Here is a 27,300-nt window from a genome sequence, read left to right on the forward strand (position 1 = left end):
TAAATAAAGAGAATTCATACAATATTTGCTTTTTCTTTGTCCTTTATTTTACACTAGCTTCTGCCAGCGGTTTCACCCGCATCCCGTGGGAACTACTTCCCGTACCGGGATAAAAAGTAGCCTATAGCCTTCCTCGATAAATGGGCTATGTAACACTGAAAGAAATTTTCAAATCGGACCAGTAGTTCCTGAGATTAGCGCGTTCAAACGAACAAACAAACAAACTCTTCAGCTTTATAATATTAGTATAGATGCAAGACATTTATTCATTCGCCTATCATTGTGCTCTCAGCAATTATTTGCTTCATATATTCTGTTTCAAGTCGATAGTGGTCGCAAGCGCGGCGGCTGGGCCAGAGGTCTCGGGTTCGATTCCCGAGTCGGGCCGAAATCGCTTTGTAGGTTTTCTAAAACTTTCACAAAGCAGCCCGTAGTCTGGAAGTTGGTGATTGATACACCCGTGCATCGGAGAGCACGTTAATGTCGGTCCTGCGCCTGATCTCTCTCCGGTCGTGTCGGATCGCCGTCCCATCGGGTTATGAGAGTGAAGGAACAGGGAGTGCACCTGTGTCTGCGCAAATGCTCGTGCACTATAATATGTCTGCTGCTGAAGATCTTTCATATGCGCAACTTTTTACTTGTTTGCAAATCGCAAGGTAAGAGCTAAGCTAAGCTAAGAGCCAGAACAAGACCATTATTTCGTAATCTTTTAGGGCCAATTCCCACTGAAAGAGCAGCGGCCGGCAGCGGCCGTAAGAGCACGGACAATGTAAAGCCCCCAGTACACGTTGGCCTGTGTTGGGCCAAGCTTTGCAATGCACAAATGTAGGCCACGATCAAATGGTGTTTACACATTGGCGCATGGCTCATTCCTGCCTGGAAAACCACTTGCGATGGACGTCGAAGTAATTAAGGCTTCGGCTATTTATTTGTACACTACTATATATATTTATATTATACTACACTACTATATATATTTATATTATACTACACTACTATATTAACTACTATATTCATTTTTACACGCAACACAAAAGTGTACTTTATCCTTAGCGGTCGGTGACGAACTAAACATTGGCCGAATGTGTAAACACCACACGCCACGCTGGGCCACGATTCCTTTGATGTGTGCCCAAAAAACCGACAACTCGCCGAATGCGCGCCAACCTTGACAAATGTCCGCCAACCTACACCAATACCCCGTGTACACATTGGTGATGGCGTGTATTGGCCGCACTTGGGCCAACATGTACTGGGGCCTTAAGAGCGCGGCGCGGTGCGGCGCGGCGCGGCGCCGCGCGGCCCGCCGCGCCGCTCTCTTACATTGTCCGTGCTCTTACGGCCGCTGCTCTTTCAGTGGGAATTGACCCTTAAGCTTTGGTTTCCTAGGAAAGCGGTGCCGTCATATAGCGGCCGTAATACAGCGGTGAATTACGTCACCAGAACGTTGTCTATGTAAACAAAATGGGGCGGTTTCCTAGAGAGCGGTAACTGACGCCGTAACTTCAAAAAGCGGTGCCGCCATTTGCATGACGGCCGTCTTGACGGTGTCAGATAGTTTGGTGAACGTTTTATTGAAAGCGGTGAAACTTTTTTAATACGTATTTGTGTTTTTTTTTCGGAACATCGTCAAAAATTTGTTACAACTCTTGGAGCAGCGAGGACGACGAAATTTTAATAGATTTCGTTCGTAACCACGAAGCAATATATAATATAAAAAGTAAAGATTATAGAAAAAATCAACTAAAACAGAATTGGTGTCGTGAAATTTGAGAAATATTAAATAAAACAGGTTAGTAAGTATGATACAACTAACAAAAAGTTTATGACGGTGTGTTAAAACGGCCGTGGAACTTTCTACATGTCATCACCGTCTATTTGCGTCCGTAATATGACGGTCGCTATATGACGGCACCGCTTTCCTAGGAAACCCAAGCTTTAGTGTAAACGAAAACTCGTATTCACCGTTTACATCAAACGATCAAACTTGAGCTAAAACAAGAGCATTCTTAGATATAATCACCAATAGTGTATATGTCACCAATAGTGTACCGTCAAATACATAGAACACTTAGCAACGATTGGCCCATACTACATACACTTGTAGCAATATAAAAAAAAATACTGCCTCGTTGGTCTAGTGGTCGCAAGCGCGGCGGCTGTGCTCGAGGTCTCAGATTCGATTCCCGGGTCGGGCCGAAATAGCTTTGTGGGTTTTCTTGAACTTTCACAAAGCAGCCCGTAGTCTGGGAGTTGGTGATTGATTGACTGTTTACATTAAATTATTTGACATAGTGGGGATAGAGTAAGCATTCGCTCGTCTAGTGTAAATCGACCTGCAAGGCAACAGTTAGTTATGAAATAAAACAACACAAATTAATTTTAATTTTTAAACATTTATTTCTTAAAATTAACAAATAATACAAATCAGTCTCTTGGTAGTAACTGTACAGTTTTGGGACAACAAATTACAATGTATGCACCATTTTGTAATCAGCAAAATTGGTAACAACTTAAATATATTCGAAGACACTAGCGGAGATGAGTGTTGTAGAATAGGTACTTAGTTTTCTTTTTTCTCTTCAGTGCCGTTGGTCTGGTCTTTGATTTCCTTGCGCACGGGGCCTGTCTGCGCGATGGGCACCTTCCTCTCGCCCTTGACGGCTTCGGGCACCTTCCTGGGAGCCGTGATGGTGAGCACGCCGTCGGAGGAGAGGCGCGACTCCACGGTCTCCGGCGCCGCGCCCTCGGGCAGCGCGTACCGCCGCACGAACTGCCGGCTGATGTAGCCGTGCTCGTCCTTCTTCTCCTCGTGCTTGCCTTCAACCACAATATACCCGTCTGCCGTCTTCACTGAGATCTCTTCAGGCGAGAAGTGTTGAACATCCAAATTGATCTGGTATTTGTCGTCGTCGGCCTTAATACTGGATCCGAGGTCCCTGGCTGCGGCTGCGAGGTGTCTCCAAGGCCTGTAGTATTCCCTCGTGAGTAACGGACCAGCGGCAACAGTCAGGAGGTCGTCAGGAGTCAAGCCGAGTCCGAAATGTTGATCCAAAAGGCGACGGGGGCGGTAGAAGTCGTTGAACAAATATGGTAGCAGAGACATCTTGATTGTGAACTTTCTTCCTTCAAAACTCCGAATAAAATCGCTGAGAAATCGCTTGTGAAGCGCTTGTTTCGCTTATATCGCTTGTTCGCTTGTTTTAAACTGAATGCTGTTACTGCGTTTCGCCGCGTTTATATATTGGTTAAAGCGCCATCTAGTATCAAGTAGAACATGCTCGAATCATAATATTAGTCAGCTGTTGTGGCCAGCGAGGCGTCAACCGAAGGGTCGCAATGTAACAAAAGTAAACAATGAGTCACGATTACGTAGCGTAGCATTGGACACAGAGTACTTTTGTTTGTTATGTGACTCTGCAAAAACACCGTTTAAAATAAACACATTTTGTAAAAGTGTTTTATTTAAAAGTTTCTTTTGAGTGTCTTGAGTTACATGGATGTTCACGATTAGCATATGCGTGGAATATACTCTGTCAATTATTCAGGTAATGCATAAAATATGTAAGCCAGAAAGCTAATTCATGTTTTCATCAAAAGTTATCTTTAATTCCTAACAGTTTAGTGTATGAAGTATTAAGTACTTATTGAACGCCAAAACGTGGCTCATTTAGGCAAAGCTCATTTAGCTTCTCTGAACCATTGCATTTATTTATTTAATTAAATATTTTCAGACAACATTAATAAAACGCAACAAACATAATCTTGAAATTCTTCCCAAACCATTCCCAAACCAGCTACATATTCAGAGAAAGCCAAAGCGACCCTTACATTGAGCAGCCCTGCAGTTCCTTAACAGGGTTACTGACTCGAGAATCTTCGAGAATTCGCCCGCTAAAGGGCTTCTCTTGTCCCCACACAATATTTCTACGATGTTCCAAAACGTTCCATGTATTAGGACGACACAAAGGTCATGTTTGAGGACAAAAGGTGACAAAAGCAATGTCAGGCCAGGTGCAGACGAAAATACGACCCTACTTTGTATGCAGATAACAGTAGATTGAATATAGAATAGGTACCGGTTTTATTGTTGAATGAATGATATCAACAGAATTTTGTAATTACTCGATGTTTTCTGCGAATGATGATAAATAGTTACTTTCTAGAACAGTAAGTATAATAACTGAAAGTAATTTCATCGTTGCATTCTCAGATACGGTATCTAACTTGTATCTAGCTACATAGGTGTATCTCTTTATCTCACCAACGTACTTAGACGTTTTTTGTTTGTTCATTAGTAATGTCGTAATACACATCTAAGGTTATTTATGCTGCGTAAAAGAGAGCCCAGGATATTTAAAACTCATTAGTTTTGGTACTTACCAATTGAGGTAACTTATTACCAGTTGCACAACATTTGTAACATTAGGTTTCCGCTATTTCACAAGGGTCTGACCATCATCATCATCTCAGCCATAGGACGTCCACTGCTGAGCACAGGCCTCCCCCTTAGATCTCCACAGATACCGGTTGGAGGCGATCTACCTACATCCAGCGTCTTCCGTCTTCCGGTCTGACCATGCATGACTGATAATAAAACTACTAGTTAGGTAACTTAAGGTAAGTTTTAGGTTCAATCCTGTGCAAAAAAAAACATCACCTACCTACTAAACAATCTTTAATGACAGCCGAAAAAATACCACGATGTGTTATTTTTTTCAAATTGTTCTTTTCATTCAGTTTCATTCATTCAATAAACGTAAGTTCATAAACTTTTTTGACAATGATTAAGTAACGGAATGATAAAGTAAAAGTAGTTCAGAAAAAATAGGTACTGTAGACCAATTATTTAGATTTCGGTATTACCGATTTATTTAGGTGAATTTCTAATTATCATAAGCCACGCACATTGTTTATCACTATCGAAGAATGAAGAATTTTATCGAACATTCTCAATGATATTTTTCTTTTATTAAATAGTTCGAGTTCATTTTTTTTGTTTTTTTTTTTTTATGGCAGCCGTCATTAGTCAGTAATTCAGTAATTCCTTTGTTTACTTTTTAAAAACATGTAATAAACGCAATAACGAGTCAAAACTGATTTTTACACGCTTTTTATTAGCTTCACCTGTATGTTTGTATGTTTGTTTGTAACCGACTTCTTTGGGCGCGATTTTGACCCACTTTAAACGGCCAGATTTCGTTCAAACTTTGTAGATTTATTGAGGTCCGATGACAATACACTAATTTGATAAAATTATTCCATTTTTAACCGACTTCCCAAAAAGGAGGAGGTTACACATACACATCGATTACTCCGAGGTTTATAGACCGATTTACGTGATTCTTTTTTTGTTCGACTCGGAATAGCTGCCAGTTGGTCCCATAGTCATCAGATCAGGATCTGATGATGGAAACCCTGAGAAATCGAGGGCAACCTTTGAAAGTTGTAGGCATACATAGGATAAAAACTTGACACTCAGGTGTACGCCTAAAAGCACTATTCAACTGTGAAGATTTGGAGCTGACCTGATGATGGAGACCAGAGAGGGTCGAGGGAACTCGACAACTGAATATGTAAACTACCTCGTGTTTGGGCTTAAATTATTTGTATTGACAAGACCTTTGCAACAGTGAAGGTTTGGAGCTGACCTGATGATGGAGACCAGAGAAAGTCGAGGGAACTCGACAACTGAATATGTAAACTACCTCGTGTTTGGGCTTAAATTATTTGTATTGACAAGACCTTTGCAACAGTGAAGATTTGGAGCTGACCTGATGATGGAGAAAAGAGAAAGTCGAGGGAACTCGACAACTGAATATGGAAACTACCTCGTGTTTGGGCTTAAATTATTTGTATTGACAAGACCTATGCAACAGTGAAGGTTGGGAGCTGACCTGATGATGGAGACCAGAGAAAGTCGAGGGAACTCGACAACTGAATATGTAAAATACCTCGTTTGGACTTATATTCTTTGTATTGATGAGAACTTCCCACTTGTATGGATAGTGACAACTATTCGTATCACTGAAAAGCTTTAAATAAAAAACTTTTTTACAAAAAAATTAAACCGACTTCCCAAAACACTAAAAAGCAAAAAAAATACTAATTTTAGGTGCATCGGCCTAGAAGTCGGTGGCAAAATTAACTTAGTAACATCCATTAGACACCGACTTCTAGGCTTTTCAATTTGCAAAATATGATTTTTGTTAATTTATATAATTTTTATCTATAGTCGATAAGGTCAGAAAATTGATTAAAATTTTCTATAATTATTCTCTACAGTCGATAAGGCAGGACTCGATGTTAATTTTTATTTCCAATAATTATCTTTAGCCGTTTTCTCTAATATTGACAAATTTTATACTAAAGAGAATTTTAATTCTACAAAACAAATAATAGTTTTAAAACAAACTAAAAAGTAGAAAATAAATAATAGTTTAAAAAAACTAAAAAACACGCTTTTTATAGAAAACCGAACTAAAAAATAGAAAATAAATTTTAATGAATTTAAATTAAGAAAATAGTGTTAAAAATTTCAATGAATATAAATTAATAATAGTGTGAATACAAAAAAAAATATTTAAAAAAAGCGTGGGGTGCTTTTTAAGGTATTATCGAAATGACACCCCACGCTTTTCTTAAATATATATTTTTTTATCTATAAAAGTACATAATTACACAGGAATTATCTGGAAATAAATGTTGTTTATTTGATTCAATGGTACAGTCTGGAATGTAAAGATAATAAAGTCCTTGAAATATCTGAGTAAGCGCGTCGACGGCGCGTTTTAAAAACGTGGTGTGCATAGGCCATAAAGGACAAACTCATTTATAGGGCAACTGAATGTTTTGTGCAGTAGACAGCTGTGATTTCAAGGGAAAATAGTATTTATTGTACCTATTGACTGTCACAATTGTCAACGACTGCAAGCTTTCAAAATAGGAATATCTACCTACCTAAGTTCGAATTTCAAAAACGCAATTCTTGAAAAATAGAATATTTGATTAAGAACTTACCAAACGTACCTTAGGTACGCAGTTATACATTTATTTATTTATTATTTAGTTGCGGGTTGGGATGACAACGATCAATACCTACATCCCTGTCCCATGACCTAGGTAATATAATAATACTCTACATTACGTAGGTCAGGTTTTCTACGTAATACCTAATAAGTAATGTAATTACAAACATGTAAGTAGGTACCTAGTTTGTAGAAAATAACTTTTTTTGAGATTTTTTTTCATTAGGTACCTACCTACTTTATTTGTTTAAAAATATATTAAGGTAGGTACGGGTTTGCTGCTTCATACTTTTGGTTTGGGTAAGTACCTACTTACTCACAATTCATACAACGTTTCATACAACGTTTCATACAATAACTATAGAAAACCATTCGATAATATAATAGGTAGGTAATGCAATATTTATCTATATATCTACATAGGTACTTGTTTACAAACATAACGCTAGACTACATAATTATTACGTCAAGGTTATCGAACTTGAGCGAAAATTCGGGATGCCTGTTCCAGACAAAACATTTTATCATTGTGTGCGCGACAAAATTGTCAATGTGTTGTTTTCACTATCGATTGCAGACAAAGCTCCGCCCACTTTTTTGATTCCGCTACTCACTACTAGATGGCGCTGCAAGAAATTATGTCAATGTGTGCGTTCCATTCCGTGCATGTGTTCGATAAACGCACCGAGCCGACTAGCAATTTCGAGAGCGTTCTAGTAATTCTATTCGATACTAGGTGGCGCTTCGCTGTTAGTATAAATACGGCGCTCGCTCTCCGGCCGGTATGCATTTGATACTCAAGCAATCGAAGTGATAACAAGCTCTCGAAGCGAGTTCAATCTCTCCAGTTCTCTCAATATCGTCGACAAATACTCAAGAAAAAATGTCTCTGCTACCATTCGTGTTGGGCTACGAGCGTCCTCGCCACATGCACTCACACAGCCACTACTGGCCAACCAGCCGGCTTCTGGATCAAGACTTCGGGCTGGCCCTGACTCCTGACGACCTGCTGACTGCTGTAGCGGCTCCCATGCTCTCCGAGGACTACTTCAGACCCTGGCGCCAGCTAGCATCACTCAGCCGCGACGTAGGATCCAGCATCAAGAGCGACAAGGACAAATTCCAAGTCAACTTAGACGTCCAGCATTTCGCGCCTGAAGAGATCTCCGTGAAGACAGCAGACGGGTATATTGTGGTTGAAGGCAAGCACGAGGAGAAGAAGGACGAGCACGGCTACATCAGCCGGCAGTTCGTGCGGCGGTACGCGCTGCCCGAGGGCGCGGCGCCGGAGACCGTGGAGTCGCGCCTCTCCTCCGACGGCGTGCTCACCATCACGGCGCCCAGGAAGGTGCCCGAAGCCGTCAAGGGTGAAAGGAAGGTGCCCATCGCGCAGACAGGCCCCGTGCGCAAGGAAATCAAAGACCAGGCCAACGGCACTGAGGAAAAGTGAAGTGGTGGATGTGATCTAGTCTTGTAGGCCGTTTTTATCTTGTATTCCAATTCCAAAGTATGATTTTTGAGACTGATTTCTGTTTAGGTTAAGTTGCTAATTAAAGTTTTTAATTTTATCTTCTAAAATGCATTTTTATTTCCTATCTGTTTAGGTAAACCTACCTATACTTACAAAATAAACATAGGTAGTACAACCGACATATTTACACACTAGGTACACATCACATAGGTATACTAAAAAGTTCGCTAGATACATCTAGAATTATATGGAACTACGTACCTACTTCTATGTAGGTACATTAGGTATAGAAGCCTGTTCTATTCCTCTTGTCTAGGTTTGTATTGGTGCCTTCCCTAAACATACAAAAGTCCCACACATGAAATTGATTACACGGAAGTTTAGTAGTAGGTAGCCATCGAATTACGCCAAGTAGCCTTATTTATTTACACAATGAACACTGTTTACCTTATGTATCTACAGACTTATTACAATACAACAATCTAAGATGTAGGCTACCTGAAATACGGGCACACAACGCTGTGCAGTACTCAGTGGCTTAGGTAAGGCTTCATAAAAAATAAAAAACGTTTTGTAGTGAAGCGGCGTCGCGTGTTCATCTGAACTTAGCCTTATGACTGTTAGTTACTGACTTTTATTAAAAGTACTTATAATATTTCATAACATTTCATAACATTTCTGATCAAACCCACCAAAATCAAACTGACATTGCTTTGTCATTCAATCAAAATCCACCAGTCAACCAAACGAAACCACCAAAATCCAAAATGAAATAAATAAACGAATCACAATGTTTCTCAAGCCCATTTTTGGATTATCCCGACCAAAACTTTACTCTTCTATCAACAAACACAGCCGATCTTTAAGACCAAGCATCAAAATTGGCAAAGATCGATTTCAATTAAGCATAGACGTTCACCATTTCAGGAAAGACGAATTAAGTGTGAAAGCTCATCCTGACTACGTGGTTATTCAAGGTAAGCACGAGAAAGACACGGAACAAGGGTACATACTGCGTCAGTTTATAAGAAAATTTAAACTTCCTGATGGATGCATACCTTCGAAGATTAAGTGTAAGATATCTCCCGACGGTATGATGACTATAACAGCTCCCAGGTCTTTTAAAGATTCTTCTACCCCTGTTGAAAGTATTACCGTTCCTATATGTTTTGGCCCTTCTGAAGTTAAGGAAGAGAAAGAAGAATTTCCTAAGCCGCCACCAAAGAAGACGTATAACAATCCCTGTGATGATTTTGAACACGTGAAACCGAGGGAGAGATAATGTTCTGAACTGGATTATTGTGTCAATTATCTGAGAGCTTAAATAAATTATGTGAAACTCTTATTAAGGTACTTTAAATCCCTACTTAGAACAGCCTTACTTCGTACGCGTCTGACGCGCTTTCACGCCAATTCTTTTAATATATTTAAATACAATTTGGTAAGTACACGTAACCTTAAAATCTAACAAAGGCTTCTACGGCTAGGTTTTTTATCTATGTGCGTGAAGTCATTTCGCGGGAAGAAGCTATGTAGTTGTTTCTCACAATATACCAAGAGAATTAAACACTGCTCACTGAGCACGATTAAAATGCTATACGCCTGTTCAGCGTCAACAGTTGTCTTCTTTGAGCGTCCGGTATTCTACCTGTCACATACTGAGCTGGACTCCCATTCGATACAGACCGCACCCCGCCTTTAATTAAATAAACCAAAGTACAACTCAAAAGTAACTTAAGGAATATTCTTGTTTTTTTTCTTGATAATATTTATTTATTGTCATAGGTCAAAAACTGGTGCTACTGAACATAATGAAACTACGTAATTCAATCAATTAAATTAGCACTTTAAAAGATTCTTATTCTTATTCTTCTTATTCTTCTCACAATAATTCTAAATATATCGTAATGAAACTACGCTAAAAATATTTCAACCTTTGTTTTTTCGTAGGCGTCTTGTCTGAATTTAGATTAACATTCACGACGATACTATGTTATGTATAAACATTCATGTTTACGTATTATCAAGATCGTGAATAAAATGTTTTTCAACTCTTATCGTATTTTCTGGCAACGTAGAAGCTTTTTATGACACATTTTAAGAAGCTTTTTACGTAACTCGAATAATGCTTACTAATATTATGAATGCGAATAACAAAGGTAATAAATAATTCTTACTTGATAATAGAATGCGAAAGAAACTCTGTCTGTAACGCATAATCTAATGAACCTATTTTGTTGAAATAGGCAGATAATAAACTCTTTTGCAAAAAAAGCGGGCACCTATGCGAAATCTTAGTTTTAAGGACTTTACGTGTATTTCAAAGGGTTTTAATGACTATAGTATATTCATCTATACATCAATCATCGGTATAGCCCATTTAGAGCAGGTGAAAATGTTATCAAATACGCATAGTTTTTCAAAAATGTTTTGTTCTCACAAAAAGGTACATTAATCATTCATCAAAACTGCATTATCAGTTTTCTGAAAACCACTTCAAAAACTTTTCAAAACACCGCAAAACTTTCTGCCAGCAATTAGTCCAAAACAAGGTTTAACCAATTTCTTAGCAATTGTACAAAATTCAAATTTAGAATACACTCTCACGCATGCTTGGCAAACCCTTTTGATGCTAGAAACATACTACAATCATTTAAACCTTTGAAATAATGTAAAAACCCTTTGAAATACACGTAAAGTCCTTAAAACTAAGATTTCGCATAGGTGCCCGTTTTTTTTGCAAAAGAGTGTATATTTTAAAGCCTAACAAAGGATACAGGCTACTTTTTATCCGGGTGAGAAAAGTAGTTTCCTCGGAACGCACGTGAAACAGCGGGGAACCAAAGAATACCTTTCTTTATTGGGTTTATGAAAGATCTACGTTAAGAGGTTTGTAGTGACTGAGTTCTCATCATAAAAAGAGCGAGATTAGTAAAAACTAAATCACAATTATATTTACTTTATGCTTCATACCAAACAAACTACCAAAAGTTATTGAACCGCCCACAAAACATAAACTAACATCTACTGACTACGTACACCCGACGTCACTTATCGAATGCATCGGGAACTTTCTCGTTCTAAATAGTTCGGCTCATGCCAGCCATGATTCATCCTCACACATATATAAACCGGCCACGATTCTATTCCCGTAGACCACAAGGAAACACGCTTTAGATAACACACGAAATGTCTCTGCGGCCTTACTTCTTCGACTACGACCTTCCAAGATGGCCGAGACGTCTCCTCGACCAGAACTTCGGGCTAACCGTCACTCCAGATGACTTAATGGCTGCGTCAATCAACCCTATTAGTCCAATCATCTCTGGAGTCCAGCCCTGGTGGCCTAAAGCGGCTGGATCTTCGATAAAAGTGGACAAGGACAAGTGGCAAGTCAACGTTGATGTACAGCATTTCTCCCCTGATGAAATAACTGTCAAGATCAGCAATGGCTTCATCGTCGTCGAAGGTCAACATGAAGAGAAGCAGGACGAGCATGGTTTTATTTCGAGGAAGTTTGTGAGGAGATTCAAGCTGCCGGAGGGAAGTAACCCTGACTCTGTGGAGTCCAGACTGTCTTCTGATGGTATCCTGACGGTGATTGCGCCAAACAAGGCTGTGACTGATAAAGGAGAGAGGGCAGTTCCTATAACTCATACTGGACCAGTGAGGAAGGAGGTAGCCGAAGAACCAAAGAAGGAATAAGTGTCAACAAACAGACTGTTTAAGACTGGTTTTGTTATCATCATCATCATCTGCCTAGCCTTTTCCCAACTATGTTGGGGTCGGCTTCCAGTCGTACCGGTTGCAGCTGAGTACCAGTGTTTTTAAGACTGCTTTTGTATTAAGTTTTTCTATTTATTAAAGGTTATTTTTGTACAACTGTGTGTGTTTCTCTGAATATCAGGTGTGTATGAATACATGAGGTATTTTAAGACTAGGTGGGAGGCACTCGCTTTCATTTTGTTATGAAAATAGTTTAGTATCGCTTGCAAAGATATTTCATTCATTCATCTATACTTCTGAAAATAATATTGTAAAGCTGAAAAGTTTATTTATTTGTTTGCTCGAACGTGCTCATCTCCGCAACTACTGGTCAGATAAAAAAAAAATATAGTTCAATGTTAGATAGCTCATTCATCGATACCTAGGCTACTTTTTATCCGGGTTCGTGTAGAAGCTCCCACTGAATGCGGGTGAAACCGCTGGACGTAGTTAGTACAATATATCCTTGCTATTCTGAAAGAGTAGGCAGAGATCATAGCTCAATGCGTAAGATCAGTCGATGGAAGGGTGACCGAGTTCTGGCTTGTTATACTTAGAGCCTTAAATGTATGTAGATTTTATCCTAGTTTACCCCAAAACAAGTATTATAATGGACAGTCTGCAATTAAAGTTAATATGTATTTATTTGAAACTGGTTGCCCGGGGTTTAAATGTTCGGCACTTACAATAATTTTCTGTCATACAAAATGTTCTCTAACGAAATCCAGAAAGGAAGGTTATTTATTATATACTAGCTCTTGCCCGCGGCTTCGCTCCCGTCAACTGACTTCTCTACTTTACCCTATTTTTTTTTTCATAAGAACCTTCTCCTGATAATAACAAACACAACAAAAAAAGAATTAGCCAAATTGGTCCAGGCGTTGTTGAGTTATGCGCTTACCAACACATTTTGCGATTCATTTTTATATTATAGATTATGCAATTCACAGTTGTTATTTTGCGATAACATAATACAAATATCCCAAAAAGATACATAAATAATTTCGATTGTCGTAATAAACACTAATAAATTGTGATGGTATCGAGCCATTATTTCCCATTAATTTTGATTCCCCTAAAGAAATTATCATATTTATAGTGCAATAAGTTTACGGTAAAATAAACTATGGCCGTATGGACAAAACAATTTTACACATAAAATGTAGAAAGCCTCATATAATACTTTTCTATTAATTAGGTACTAAGCTCAGATCAAAGAAATCTTTGATCTGAGGTACTAAGTTTCTAGAATCAATTACAGTTAGGGAAGAAAATACAACTTGTACAAGTAACATTATTTTATTTTACCTGTCTATATATAAAGTTGAGAAAACTTATATTCTTAAGTACAATAAAATTGTAATTAATCTAATTATGGCCTGGTGCTATGCCGTTGAATTAGGCAATGCTGCCATACTTATATCCTTTTTTTTTTCTTCACCCTTTTTCTGGTACAAAGAATCTTCTATATCCTGTAAACTCCTACCATTCGTTTCTGGTAAAATAAAACTTAATAATAAACCAGTACATAATGTGACACCCGCAAATCCAGCATACATGACTTGTTCCCCAAACCTGTTCATGATTTCTGGAGTCACTTTCACAGAAATGAACAATAAAACAAATGATATAGCTGAGCTCAATCCTGATCCAAACCCGCGGACTTTGGACGGGAATATTTCAGCAACAAATGACCAGGAAATACAAGTCAATGCACTCGCAATACCTATATACATAACCATACAGGTAACTGCCATCCACACCATCCCATCTGGTCGCAAGTACAAGTAAGTAACCAAACCTAACAATATAAGAGAGGTTGTAATACAACAAGCAATAAACGTCACTTTACGTGGCAACATCTTAGCTAAGGAACACATAACAACGCCAGCTAAAATTCTTATACCATCAGTAACTAACATTAGCATAAATGCGTCTACTTCTCCCGCAAATGTCTTTTCGAAGATCACTTGGGCGTAGAAAGAAAGTGTGTTTATTCCACACCATTGTACAGCAATAAATAATAAAACTATTGTAGCTAAAGACCTCATGAACGGTCTACTAAATATAATATCCGAAATGTCTCTGAACGTGGACTTTTCTGCAGACTTCTCTTTAGTCTTTTCTAAAACTGTTGCCAATTCCTTGTCAGCGTTTTCTCCGTTGCCTCGAAACTGCTTGTAAGATTCTATTCCTTCATCAGTTCTGCCTTTCGAGAGCAGCCATAGAGGACTTTCTTTTAAAGACAAGAGAACTATAAAAGATACGATGTTAGGTATAATGAAAATGAAGCAGCTAGTCTTCCAATGGCAGAATTTGCCGACTGTGTGGCTGATTAAGGCTCCAATATTGATAGCTGCCGATGGGCAGAAGAGGGCTATAGCTCTGTACTTTGGATCGGTCGTTTCTCCAATGTAGACCATACTATTGGCTCTAACGGCTCCCGTGCAAGCTCCTGTGATGAACCTCCCCAGGAGCATGACGGCGTTGTTGTTGGAGACTCCTATGATGATCCAGCCGAGGACGAAAGGTACGATAAGGACTAGCTGACCCATCCGTCTCCCGAAACCGTCGCTCATAGAGCCGGAGAATAAGGAGCCCATCATCATAGCCAGTGGGGAGATGGAGGCTGAAACAGATAGGTATAATTCCTTTAGAATAAATGAACTACAGATTACATGTTTAGAGGTACGGTAAGCTATTAATGTTAATGTTCATCTTGTAACTTGAATAGAAGCTAAGCATATTTTTATTTTGTAGAGTGACTAGAATGTATGTCTATCATGGCGTGCAAGTATGTTTGTTTCTAAACTTTTAGCCTATTAATGACTACTTATAATATAACAACTAGTTTATGTATGTTTTCTCAACTCCACCTGATCTAACTACCAACTGCCATAGAACCTACAGATTTTCTCATCAGAAATTCGCAACTTACCAATCCATGAGTCGTACACTGGGTCGTAGGGAAAGCTGGTATCATTCTGCAGCTGAGGCAGTAGCACTGCCGTGAAGCCGAAGGTTATACCTCCAGCAAGAGCCAGGAGTGATGCTGCAAATGTCGCCAGGATCTGGAAGTGATGAAGACAGTTTTAATAGGTATGGATGGCTATGGCATTTTTTAGTTTGAGTACATGAATATGATAAGTGTACAGGGTAGAGTTGAAACCACGTCAAAATAGCGAGATTCCATACAAAATTGTTCGCGAACAAATGTGTCCGCATCAGCGCGAGTCCACTATTAGTATGTGTTCATGTTCGCGTCCAAAGGTTGTGATTTAGCGGACATTTAAGAAATGTTCGCACGCCATTAGACCAGTCAGACCACTTCCATGAGTTTAATGCAATTGTATGTGTCGATACTTGATACCGATTATATTTTATTGATGTAGTTCCGTAAGTGACCGTTAGAGGCGCTGTAAAATATATGGTATAGTCATAGAGTAAAGTAATATAATACTAAAAGGTATAGGGCCGAAATTTTTCGATACTTGGTAGTTGTATTGACTGTTGTTTTCATTAAAATCCTGGAGAGGTGCAGAAGCGAAACATTGTGTGCGTTACAATGTTGCACACCAGTAGTATCTTGCCGTTAAAGCTACTTAAAATGACGATAATTATTAAGATATCATAGATAGATAATATGCCCTTAATACGAGGACAATAATCACAAAACCTTGCAAATCTATTGTTATTATAATAATTACAGTCACTTATCTACTACTAATTATTGAGCCATCTTTGTTGAATTAACCTATAGGTCAAATTAATCTATAAAACTTCTAATCTTTATTATAACAGTGTTAAGTATTGGTTTAAGGTAACGACTTGACAGATGAGAAGGAAAATCTATGATTACTTTGTTGTAAGGAAATAATTATTCTGTTGTTTATCATAATGATCAAAATGTTGATCAAGCGACAATGATACATTGACTGTTTCCGTAAATAATATTAATGATAAAATGGTCAAAAGTATATGCTTGGTTTTTCTATTGAAAGGTTCTTCTAACCTGCAGACAGACATGTGTTGCTGGGGAGTTTGTTGCGCCAATATAATGATTTTAATTTTGAGTTTTTACCCGCGATACGTTCCGCGCGGCAAAAACCTGTAGTGCGGTTTCAGGTGTCATGATTTGAACGATTTTAAAAAACCGATCGGAAAATCCGCTAGTGTGAAAGTTAGAAAGCATATAAATATACGTGTTTCTAATTTATATAAATATCCGACGAAAGCAGGTCTTCTAGAAATGTCTAAATTATCATATTTGTGTAAAAAAAATTGGTAAACAAGGAGAATTTCCTTATAAAAGCGATCGTAAAAAACGTATTTAATCGTGTGACAACACTGAGCAGGTTTTAAATTAAGTATTCTGTATTAATAAGAATTCAACGTTAGGAATTCTACACTTAACCCTAGTATGGATAAAAATATGCATGCAGGAATATTATGCTATATAGATAGAAGATAAAAATATGCAGGTATATTATACTTCAGTACACTAGATAAGATATAGAAGCTCAACATTGTTTCTATTCAAACTGCATGAAAATCCATCCCGCAATTTTAGAGTTAAATAAATACGATACATAAGTACTTACTTCTGTATTATTTTTTATAATATATATTTTTTTTAATAAAATTTTTTTCTAAAAATATTTTATGCGACTAAGCATGTATTGATTTTAGTAAATGAAAGGCTTGTGTTGACCTGTATCACAAACAAGATTATAGAACCTCCACCCTTTACCCCGCCCTCATTACAGGTCATTCATATCCTAGTTAGTAGTAGTAGGTATTGTATCAATCTGTTAGAACTAAACATTTTAATATTATTCACTTCTAAAGACGACATTAGTAAGAGATAGTCCGAAATAACAAGTTTTTTCAGTTTTATGTGTGCGTGGCTTCTTTTTTAACGATGGCAATAATCATCAAATGATTCCTCCCGCTGTGGGTTAGCAAGGGTGAGGGGGTGTCAGACTTGAAATGACTAAAAATCAATCGTGTTCCTTCCTAGGCTTTTTATACCAGGGCCGCGGTAACTCTTTCGAACAATCCCGCAGCCCTGTTGGGCCCGATGGGGATATGTGCAATTTGTATGTGGCTTAAATTCTGTATGTATTTATTTTGTAGTAACATGAACAGTGTTGAAGTGTGATACTTTCCTTCCTATCTTTCCTTTTTATTATATTCTAGGTTTCATGATTACAGCTTGTTGTAGCGGGAAGCATAAATATATAATTCTATTCATTTAATACAGAGGCGACAAACATATTAGTCTTATGCCCATTTTCACCAACAAATACCTAAATTAAGGGATCCCCTAAGAGCATTTACGGAACACTTAATAAGAATTTCGTTTTCACCAAAGTTTAGGTATCCCTTATCCATAGTCATTTATGTCAAAATTGGGAGAGCCCTGATTCTAAGTGGCACTTAGATTAAGAGATTGTTGGTGAAAATGGGCATTAGTATTTGGGTCCCGTTTTACCCCATGTACGGAAAAGGGATATTCACCTGTCTGTAAATATGCGCAGATTCCGCAACTTTGGGCGCTAAAACTTGTAATATTTTCGTCATCTTGATTGCTTTGTCCAAACCAATACCAATCCTCACATGTTAGTTCATCTTCTATGAAATATTGGTCTTCGATTCCATCACCATGATAGGAGCCTTCTTGATATCTGAAAGAAAGAAATACTTATTTAGATTTTTATTTATTTATTTATGATTTACTAGCATCCGCTAACAACTTCTCCCGCGTAGCGTTCGGTTATATCTCGTTTCCAAGAGAATTCTTCAAAAGTCTGGTGTAAAAACAATCCTATGTTCTTTCTCAAGATCAACTCTATCTCTGTACCAAATGTTATTAAAATCAGTTCAGTAGTTTAGACGTGAAAGCGTAACAGACAGACAGACAGAGTTACTTTCGCATTTATAATATTAGTAGGGATTATTTAGATGCATCTAGTTGCTATTTACCAACTGGCTAGCTGGTTGGTGGAATTACATTGCACATAAATAGCTTTAAACAATCTTCAGGTCCCTATCTCTTTCCAAAACTAATGAGAACACAAAACAAATCGACTGAGTTCTTGTTTTTTTTTTTGAGTTCTCAAAAATTGAAAAAAATTCGGGCCCACTACGCTTGTGCATTCTGAAATTGCACCAGCCATAAGTTTGTATATTATTATATGACGAATTACATAATGCTTGCGACTGTAGGTACTTGGATGTTGTATGCTGTAGTCGCAATGTTTACTTTGTAAGTGCAAGATTTAATTGGCGTTAGAGCTCTGATTTTTTACCTTGTGGACCCCTCCCTCCCAAGGGGGGGGGCTTGTCATAGCTATTTTTATTCACGTTTATTACTGTAAAACTGGAGAACATTTATTTCAGTCAAAATATTAGTAAATTTTAATTCGTTTTTTTATGAAGATTCCTTAAAAAAAAGTGGCCCCGAACACTGTATATATTTTGGGTTTCTAAAAAACTTGTTGATGTCTCGCGAACATAGGTAGGTAGGTACACAGAGACTGATTCAAGCGTGTTCGCTAGAACCGAGAGTTATCAGTTGTCTAGATCTTGCTAAAAATAATGTATAAATTAGTAAACTGGAATTCCGGACTACTACGTTCTAGTATTTAAGTAATATATCTGTGTTCTACGTAGAACCATGTTTCATCATATAGTAGTCTGTACTTATATACATATATATAAAATATTTCCTTATTATTTACTTAATTTTAATACAAAGCTAGTTATTTTTAGTTTTTACGTACCTAATTCTAATTGGTTTATTAATAAAATACTGGTATGAGTGTATAAAAACTCTACATGAGATGAGAACTTACTTGGCCGAAATACTTATACAAATAATATTATATTTGTATCAGTATTTCGGGGTAATCGTATTTGTTAGTGTTTTAGAGCTCTCTCACACTAGTGGATTTTCTGCGTCAACGTGGTACGTCGGGCGACGGAATGTTCAGAATAACACCTTATATCTTAGGCAACCGTTAAACCGTTACAATGTTTTAATTTCAAAACTATCTATTTTACATTGGGTCTACCTGTCATATGAATGTCGCGGTCAACTGCCGATAATGGTAGGTAGGTACTTTTGAAATATTCCATGCAGTGGCGGCCCTAGGGGTGTGCGAACTGTGCCATCGCACAGGGCCTCGCGCTTGGGGGGGCCTCGCGCTACAACCCACACTAATATAAAAAAATATAATGTGTATATACATCTGGTCCAAGAAAAAAAAATTGCATTTTTTCTTTATTTCTAATTCATTCTGCGTTTACTTTTTAAGTCCTCAATTTAACAAAAACTTGAAACACCAAAGTAAAAAAAACAACTGGCTCTCGGTCCAGTCACGGATTCTTTTATTTTTGCTTAATTCCGAGTTTAATTTGAGAGTCCTTAAACAAACTATTTAAAAAAATTCGCGCTCGCTACGCTCGCGGTTGTTCACTTGACAGTATCAGACCTTTTCTTCTAACTTGATTAGACTACTTTTATGTCCCAAAATTCAAAAATTTTCGCGCTCGCTACGCTCGCGACTTCACCCTGCAGCGTATTTACAGTATATACATGGCTAGTACGCAAGCGTGTGAAACTAGTCGCGAATAGATTGGAATTCACTTTTTATACATAGTCTTCCGATGTATACAGCAGCAGTACGCAAATACTCGCATATATTTTGTAGAGGCCAAAGTAACTTGCTTTGTTCCATAATATACAGTGCTAGTCCGCATGCAAACTAATCGTGTATACATTGGAATAGGCGCGAAAAACTTTACGATTCCAATCTATTCGCGAGCAGTTGCATGCTCGCCATTTTGATTAAAACACGACCTAGCATTTAATGTTAATTTAAATATTAATAATGCTCGTTCAATTAAAAAACATTGTATTAAAAATTGAAGTTAGTGACGAAAACGAATCGCTGCAAAACCGACTCCACGTAGTCTTGTCTGCCCTACCCCTAGAGTGCAATTCAAAACCGCGTAGGCGCGGAGGGGCGAGGCGGCCTGCGAGCTGAAGCGCAGGTAGTTTTACCGCCCGCCGACGCGGCTAAGGCTGGCCGCCAGACCCGGCCAGCAAGCCGAAGCTGCGGTGGTGAGCGTGAAAACCATCTGCGACGATAAGCTCGCATGGGACCGCCGGAGCCCCGCAGCACCGGAGCCGTGACAGAAGCTATGCTTGCTGCATGTTGCTTGCTTACATTTTAAACGTACTGAGTTGAAAAATTAGAAGCTAATTAAATATATTTTATGATGTCATTTAATAGTATTTTAGAAGTTTACTGTTAGAATGCCTGCTACAAAAGATGCTAAAAAATAACCATCATGCCGAGTTGTATTTAGAGTGGTTTACTTAGAAGATAACTATAGTGGCTAAGATAGTATTATTTAGATGCTCTTTAATTGTGGCTGACTTAATAATTTAGAAGGCAACATACATTTTTGTTTAATTAGCATTTTTAATAAACAAACTCAGATTCAAAGCCATTTTTATTTAATGCTTTACCCAATATAAATTTTGTATAGTTAAATATGACCGTGTATAAATTGGAATGATGCATGTGCACGTCTAAGCTACGAATTATACGCGAGCAGTACGCAAAATTCGTGTATACTTTGAAATCACAAATTAAAAAACAGCATTACAAAATATCAGCGAGCAGTTTCCTATGGATGCGTTTTGGCTATGTACACTCTGTAAATACGCCACCCTGCACTGTTGTTTATTATACAACTTTAGGTGGTTTAGTGACCCAAAGCTCAAAAATTTTTGCGGTCGCTATGCTCGCGGGCGGGCAGTAGCGGCGTAAGGGCGGAGGGGGCGGTCCGGCTGTCACCCATCTCTTTCTTGTTTATTTTTGTTTTTATATGATTACTTAAATTAACTCCTCAAAGTTTAAAAAAAAAACCGCTAGCTTTCGCTCGCGGTTTTTTCATAATTTCTCATTTATTCTGCGCTTACTCTTTGAGTCCTCAAGCTAATAAAAAGTTAAAGCACCGAACTTTCCACGGGTTTTTTTCAAACTTGTTTGAGTATTTTTGTGTTCCAAGACTCAAAAATTTTGCGGTCGCTGCGCTCGCGCTTTTCAGTAACTTTTTTCTTAAATCTTTAGGTTTCATTGCGTCCCAAAATATGTATTTTCGCGCTCGCTACGCTCGCGCCTTTTATCTTTACCTACGGCGGCCTCTTTTAAATTCGTTTTGGTACTTTAGATACTGTTCCAAAACTCAAAAATTACGGGCTCGCTTCGCTAGCGCTTTAAAAGTTTGCAGTGATCTGTCTCCGGTTTCTTTATGGTAAACCTAGAAAAAAGCATCATGAATCATATGTACACGATTTTTAAGTACTTTAATTTATTTTGTCGGCCCTGAATCAGAAATACGAAGAGCTGAATATTATCTCGGTGCTGAAATATATATTAGAAAATAATTTAACTGAAATTTATCCCACTACCGAAATAGTCTTGAGAATTCGAATAATAAAATAATAATATCGAAAAAGCAGTTCTTCGAGGCTTAAAAATATTACAACATGTTTAAGGAATTCGATGACACAAGACATATAAACTGTAGTAAAAATAAAATTGTATTAATTTGTTTAACTTGAGCATTTCTCCTCAAACATGACGTTTAGCTAAATCAAAACACCAGCTTACTCTCGCAACACATACTTTTCACGTAAGACAAAGGGCCTCGCATAGACCTGCCGCACGTAGCCTCGCAATGGCTAGGGCCGCCGCTGATTCCATGTACCATTACCGTAGTAGAGACACTGAAAGTTTACTCGTCATTTTTTGACACTGGATGGATACCACATAGTTATATACCATAGTTATATGAATTTGTAAGAACTTCCTTTACCTACCTTTTAACTTTGTTACAAGGAATATATATTAATTAGAATTTGATGAATTTTATATTGAGATAAGCTACTTAATTGATTAAGCCATTTGATTGTAACAAACAAACACATGTTTGTGCAATTAGTTGCTTCTAGCGGTTCCTTCTAGTAATTTTGATACACGTCTAACCTAAAGGGGTATCGGGTTGCTCGGGTAACTGGGTTGAGGAGGTCAGATAGGCAGTCGCTTCTTGTAAAGCGCTGGTACTCGGCTGAATCCGGTTAGACTGGAAGCCGAACATAGTTGGGAAAAAGGCTCGGGAGATGAGTTGCTTCTAGCGGCCAAAATTCACCTTAAAACCCTATTAGTGCAGTCATTGAAGCATTATTGCTACGATTTTTTTTACTGTGAACCGATTTGCATGAAATTTTGGAATTAGGTTCATCTTACCCTTAACCTTAAAAGTGAATATGATTTGAACTCCGCCACCCCCCCTGGGGGTGGTTGCCACCCCTTCTTTGGGGTGAATATTTTTTTTGCAAAATAACCTCGGATATCGATAGAAGACCTAATTTTAAGCAAAAGTTGTCTTTAAAGTTTAAAAAAAAATCCAATACTTTTCAAGTTATTGGCAATTGAAAATTCGCAATTTTTTCACGTTTTTCATCGGTTTTTTGCAAATATCTCCAAAAATATACGTTTTATCGAAAATGTATAAAGAACAAAATTGTAGCAGGTAAAACAACGAACAATTTGTTTTTTTTATAAACTGTTCTAAGTGCAATATTAAGCTAGATATTAAAGATCAAAGCCGTTTTTTATTTTGTCTGAAATTTAATCGACGTAGTTTATGCCATCTATTATTTTAGTAAGTTGATCAATTTACGAGTTTTATTATTTTCCGGTTACATATAAACACATTACAATAGTTGTGACTCTTTATTATACTGCCTACTTTCACATTGCTCCAAATATTGATACTCCGAAGTTTTCAGTTACTAAGTAGAAAAAAATATGACAAGTTTTTGGACCGTAACTCCTTCAATTTTCATGCTATCACAATTTATAAAAAACCACTGTAAAAGTAATTAAGAGAGCTACAACATCCATCATTGCAATATATAGTAAAGAACTTTTTTCTAAAACGGTGAAGGGTTAAAGGGCTTAAGAGAGGCTGTGATTGCGCTGCCACGCGCTCTTTAAACAATCATATCTCCGTCAATTTTTGTTCGACAGAAAAAACAAACAAACCTAATTGTTTGTCAGAAAAATACCTAATTTTTTTATCAGTACACTTTTACACGTATCTGTCGTAATTTTTGAGATATTATGAAAAACAAGTGGGTTTTTCTTTAATTTGAAATTTTGTTATTTTCGTTAATCGCGACTTTTTTGAAAAATATCTGTCCTGAAGCAGCCAAACTGATACTATCTATCAAACTCTTCATAATAAAGTTAATCCTAGGCGGAATACGATTAATTTTAATTTTGGTGGAAATGGCACTTATGAAACCCATTGATTTAAAAGAAAAAATATAAGATGCTCCCCTTATTTGCAATACAGCTCACTTATTTTACGTGCAAAAGACTTTTAATAGTGCTCATCTTAAAGCTTATTTCAAGCACTACAAAACCCATTTTTATTAGAATTTATAAAATGCATCTACTCGCCGCTACGTGGCATTGACCACAACGATTAAATTTCAGACAAAATAAAAAAGGGCTTTGATCTTTAATATCTAGCTTAATATTGCACTTAGGACATTTTATAAAAAAACTAATTGTTCGTTGTTTTACCTGCTACAATTTTGTTCTTTATAAATTTTCGATAAAACGTATATTTTTGGAGATATTTGCAAAAAACCGATGAAAAACGTGAAAAAATTGCGAATTTTCAATTGCCAATAACTTGAAAAGTATTGGATTTTTTTTTAAACTTTAAAGACAACTTATGCTTAAAATTAGGTCTTCTATCGATATCCGAGGTTATTTTGCAAAAAAAATATTCACCCCAAAGAAGGGGTGGCAACCACCCCCAGGGGAGGTGGCGGAGTTCAAATCATATTCACTTTTGAAGTTAAGGGTAGGATGAACCTAATTCCAAAATTTCATGCAAATCGGTTCACAGTAAAAAAATTCGGAGGTTAGACCGTATTTTTCGCTTCAATGACTGCACTATATCCCATGCACAAGTATCAGTATCTAATCTAATTGTTATAGGGTTTCGTTATAGAAAAGGTATCAGCTTTGACTAACATGGTTGATATGGTAAAAAAGAATGTTGCTTGTGAGATGAAGCAGATAGAAGAGTACGGAAGAATATACCCTGCTGCACCGACCCCAAATAGGAATAGGTGCAGGATGATGATGATGTCGATGATGATGAAGAAGAGATATTGCCCAACGATTATACGCTCGAATGTAAAAAGTCGTGGTGGCCTAGTGGGCAAAAGGAGCAACCTCTCAAGTATGAGGGCGCGGGTTCGATTCCAGGTCAGGCAAGTACCAATGTAACTTTTCTAGGATTGAATGTATCTTCTAAGTATATCTTAGACACCAATGGCTGTGTCCCGGCTGTCATTGAACATCCTTGGCAGTGGTTACGGGTAGTCAGAAGCCAGTAAGTCCGACACCAGTCTAACCAAGGGGTATTGGGTTGCCCGGGGAACTGGGTTGAGGAGGTCAGATAGTCGCTCTATGTAAAACGCTGGTACTCAGCTACATCCGACCCCAAAATAGTTGGGAAAAAGGCTCGGAGGATGATGATTATACGTTCGAATGTTTGTATGTCAAACTTAGGTCGTCGGCTTTTTGACTTCCTGCACACACGGTCTTATATAATGAAAATAATTGATAACAACAGGTAACGGGTTTCCCGATAACCCCTACAAGTTGTTTGTTTTGGATTTCCTTTATTTGCATAACGACTCATATCCGTTTTGTTAATGAAATATCTTATGAATAAGCACACTGTAGATTGTCAGACTAAACACGACAGACGACCTCGATGTCACAATGGTCACCCATCCACGGACCACCAGCGTCAAGCGTACATAATTTTTTTTTTTTTGCCTGCAGGGGTTGATATTTTGGGCCCAGAAAAAATAGGATTTTAGACTTGTCCTCTCTATAAAAGGTCGAGAAAATACCCTGATTTGAGAAAGGTCAGTTATTTTATACTGTGATAATGATCCTCAAGCGATAATAACACTATTATTGTTAAGACTTTGTTTATCTTAGGATAAGTAAATTACTTAATTGAGTTTGAGTATTTGAATGATGTTTGCACTTATCGATCTTGATAAATAGGTAGGTTCTGTCTTATTGGTGAAATAGTTGCTAGGTTTATTATAATTTTCAACCTTAGCTGCCCGTTGAGCTGCCTGTCGGCCGTCTGTTCGTCTGTTCGTCGGCCGGCAGCTCGTCACTGCTAGTTCTTCCATCTTTTGGAAGGCTGTCGTGCCTTCCTAAGATGGAAGAACTCCCGGGTCCCGGGTATCATTTGAACTTCTTTGGCAATTGTTATGGGTAAACAGAAGACAGTAAGTCTGACAACCAGTCTTACCAAGGGGCCTTGGATTACCCGGGTAACTGTGTTGAGGACAGATTGGCAAAGTCGCTCCTTGTAAAACACTGGTACCCAACTGCATCAAGTTAGACTGGAAACAGACTCCAACATAGTTGGGAAAAGGCTAGGTAGATGATGATGAGGCAAAAAATAAACACTAAATACGAAATAAAAATAAGAATTTTGTTGTCCTCATTAATATGCAATACTCGCTTTATACACATACAAGTATTTTTATTGCCATTAATGAATTACTTAAACAGAAGAAAAACAACTTTTTTATACCTAAGACATAAATTAAAAATAAGAAACACTTAACGTGTGAAAACACTTATCGTGTGATAATGGTGTTTCTTAAAAGCTTTATATTTTTTTAATCATTCTGAGAAAAAAAATTTGGTACGGTAGTTCTTTAAGACCTTTGAATTAAATTATTATACTTAGAACTGCTTACGTATTATTTTAAAAAATATGTTATTTCATAATATTATGTAGGACTGTTTCCGTGGTTTCACCCGCGTTCTGTAGGAACTACTGTCCGTACCGGGATAAAATATAGCCAATGTCACTCGGGAAGAGCGTAGCTTTCCAACAGTGAAAGAACTTTTTAATCGGTTCAGTTGCTTCGAAGTTTTTAGGGTACAAACAAAAAATGTGTTTAAAAAAAAGCGTTCTCTTGATAAACTAAAAGTCCAGGAACACACCTATTTATTTACTCATAATAACTACAAAAGCAGAAAATATTTACTTACAGTCTTTGGTATACGTGGAAATCCCCAAAAACAACGGAATCCTACTTTCACTACCACCTTTCACTTCAGCTCCAAAAGTTATCGATTTATTGAAATTTTATCAATGATCATGTTTTAAGAGATTTGTCACTATAAAACCACTTTTTATTATTTTGTTTGAGAATTTTATAGGATTTAATTTTTGAAAGGACTACACTGAAAGATTATCGATACGATACTAAGTCAAAAGCTATTCGGATGTTAAGTTCTGAGCGATGTTGTAGTCAAAGTGTTGAAACTGACGGAATGAAAATTTCCTAACGGAATATGTATGAAGCGATTTTTTGTTTTGTTGAATTTGTTATTTATGCCATACATGAATGTATGAGGATATTGCTAATAGTGGTGAGGTGTTATTATACCACTGGATGGTAATAGTTTTTTTTTTCTTTTTACCTAAGGCGCGGATCAATCGATCAGAAGGATAAGCAAAGGTTAGTGCAGTCGGTCCGTGGATGGGTTGACCATCTTTTCATAACGAGTTCTTCGTCCGTGTTTCGGAAAGCACGATAAACTGTAGGTCCTGGCTGTCATTGGAACATCTTTGGCAGTCAGAAGCCAGTAAGTCTGTCTACAAGTCTTACTACGTTGCCCGGATAACTGGGTTGAGGAGGTCAGATAGGCAGTCGCTCCTTGTAAAACACTGGTACACAGCTGCATCCGCATAAACTGGAAGCCAACCGCAACGTGTCGGGAAAATAAAACTTTCAGTAATTACTTTAATGTCTTTGAATTCATATTTATTACTGCAACATAAAAATGCTTTTAAAAGAACGGTTTTTATGTGACTGGTTTTAACATT

At 37.6% G+C, this 27,300-nt stretch overlaps 5 protein-coding genes across 5 annotated transcripts; 3 read left to right on the plus strand and 2 right to left on the minus strand.

The window, feature by feature from the left end:
• Positions 1-2,376: 2,376 nt before the first annotated feature.
• On the minus strand, positions 2,377-3,219 carry LOC124642779 (protein lethal(2)essential for life-like). The gene has a single exon (XM_047181417.1). It carries the CDS (start codon positions 3,104-3,106, stop codon positions 2,564-2,566), a length of 543 nt encoding a protein of 180 aa, XP_047037373.1. The 5' UTR covers positions 3,107-3,219; the 3' UTR covers positions 2,377-2,563.
• Positions 3,220-7,805: 4,586 nt separating this feature from the next.
• Positions 7,806-8,606, plus strand: LOC124642759 (protein lethal(2)essential for life-like). Its single transcript, XM_047181392.1, has one exon. The coding sequence runs from the start codon at positions 7,912-7,914 to the stop codon at positions 8,476-8,478; it is 567 nt and encodes a 188-aa protein (XP_047037348.1). The 5' UTR covers positions 7,806-7,911; the 3' UTR covers positions 8,479-8,606.
• Positions 8,607-9,260: 654 nt separating this feature from the next.
• LOC124642776 (alpha-crystallin A chain-like) lies at positions 9,261-9,805 on the plus strand. The gene has a single exon (XM_047181415.1). It carries the CDS (start codon positions 9,290-9,292, stop codon positions 9,779-9,781), a length of 492 nt encoding a protein of 163 aa, XP_047037371.1. The 5' UTR covers positions 9,261-9,289; the 3' UTR covers positions 9,782-9,805.
• A 1,824-nt stretch (positions 9,806-11,629) lies between these two features.
• LOC124642772 (protein lethal(2)essential for life-like) lies at positions 11,630-12,382 on the plus strand. The gene has a single exon (XM_047181408.1). It carries the CDS (start codon positions 11,689-11,691, stop codon positions 12,202-12,204), a length of 516 nt encoding a protein of 171 aa, XP_047037364.1. The 5' UTR covers positions 11,630-11,688; the 3' UTR covers positions 12,205-12,382.
• A 1,245-nt stretch (positions 12,383-13,627) lies between these two features.
• Positions 13,628-26,681, minus strand: LOC124642819 (facilitated trehalose transporter Tret1-like). The gene is made up of 4 exons (XM_047181485.1): positions 26,460-26,681; positions 17,785-17,951; positions 15,203-15,335; positions 13,628-14,893 (listed from the first exon to the last, which is right to left on the minus strand). Exons 2-4 carry the CDS (start codon positions 17,845-17,847, stop codon positions 13,650-13,652), a joined length of 1,440 nt encoding a protein of 479 aa, XP_047037441.1. The 5' UTR covers positions 17,848-17,951; positions 26,460-26,681; the 3' UTR covers positions 13,628-13,649.
• Between the last annotated feature and the right edge of the window lie 619 nt (positions 26,682-27,300).

This window comes from Helicoverpa zea, chromosome 25 (assembly GCF_022581195.2).
Source record: "Helicoverpa zea isolate HzStark_Cry1AcR chromosome 25, ilHelZeax1.1, whole genome shotgun sequence".
NCBI lineage: Eukaryota > Metazoa > Arthropoda > Insecta > Lepidoptera > Noctuidae > Helicoverpa > Helicoverpa zea.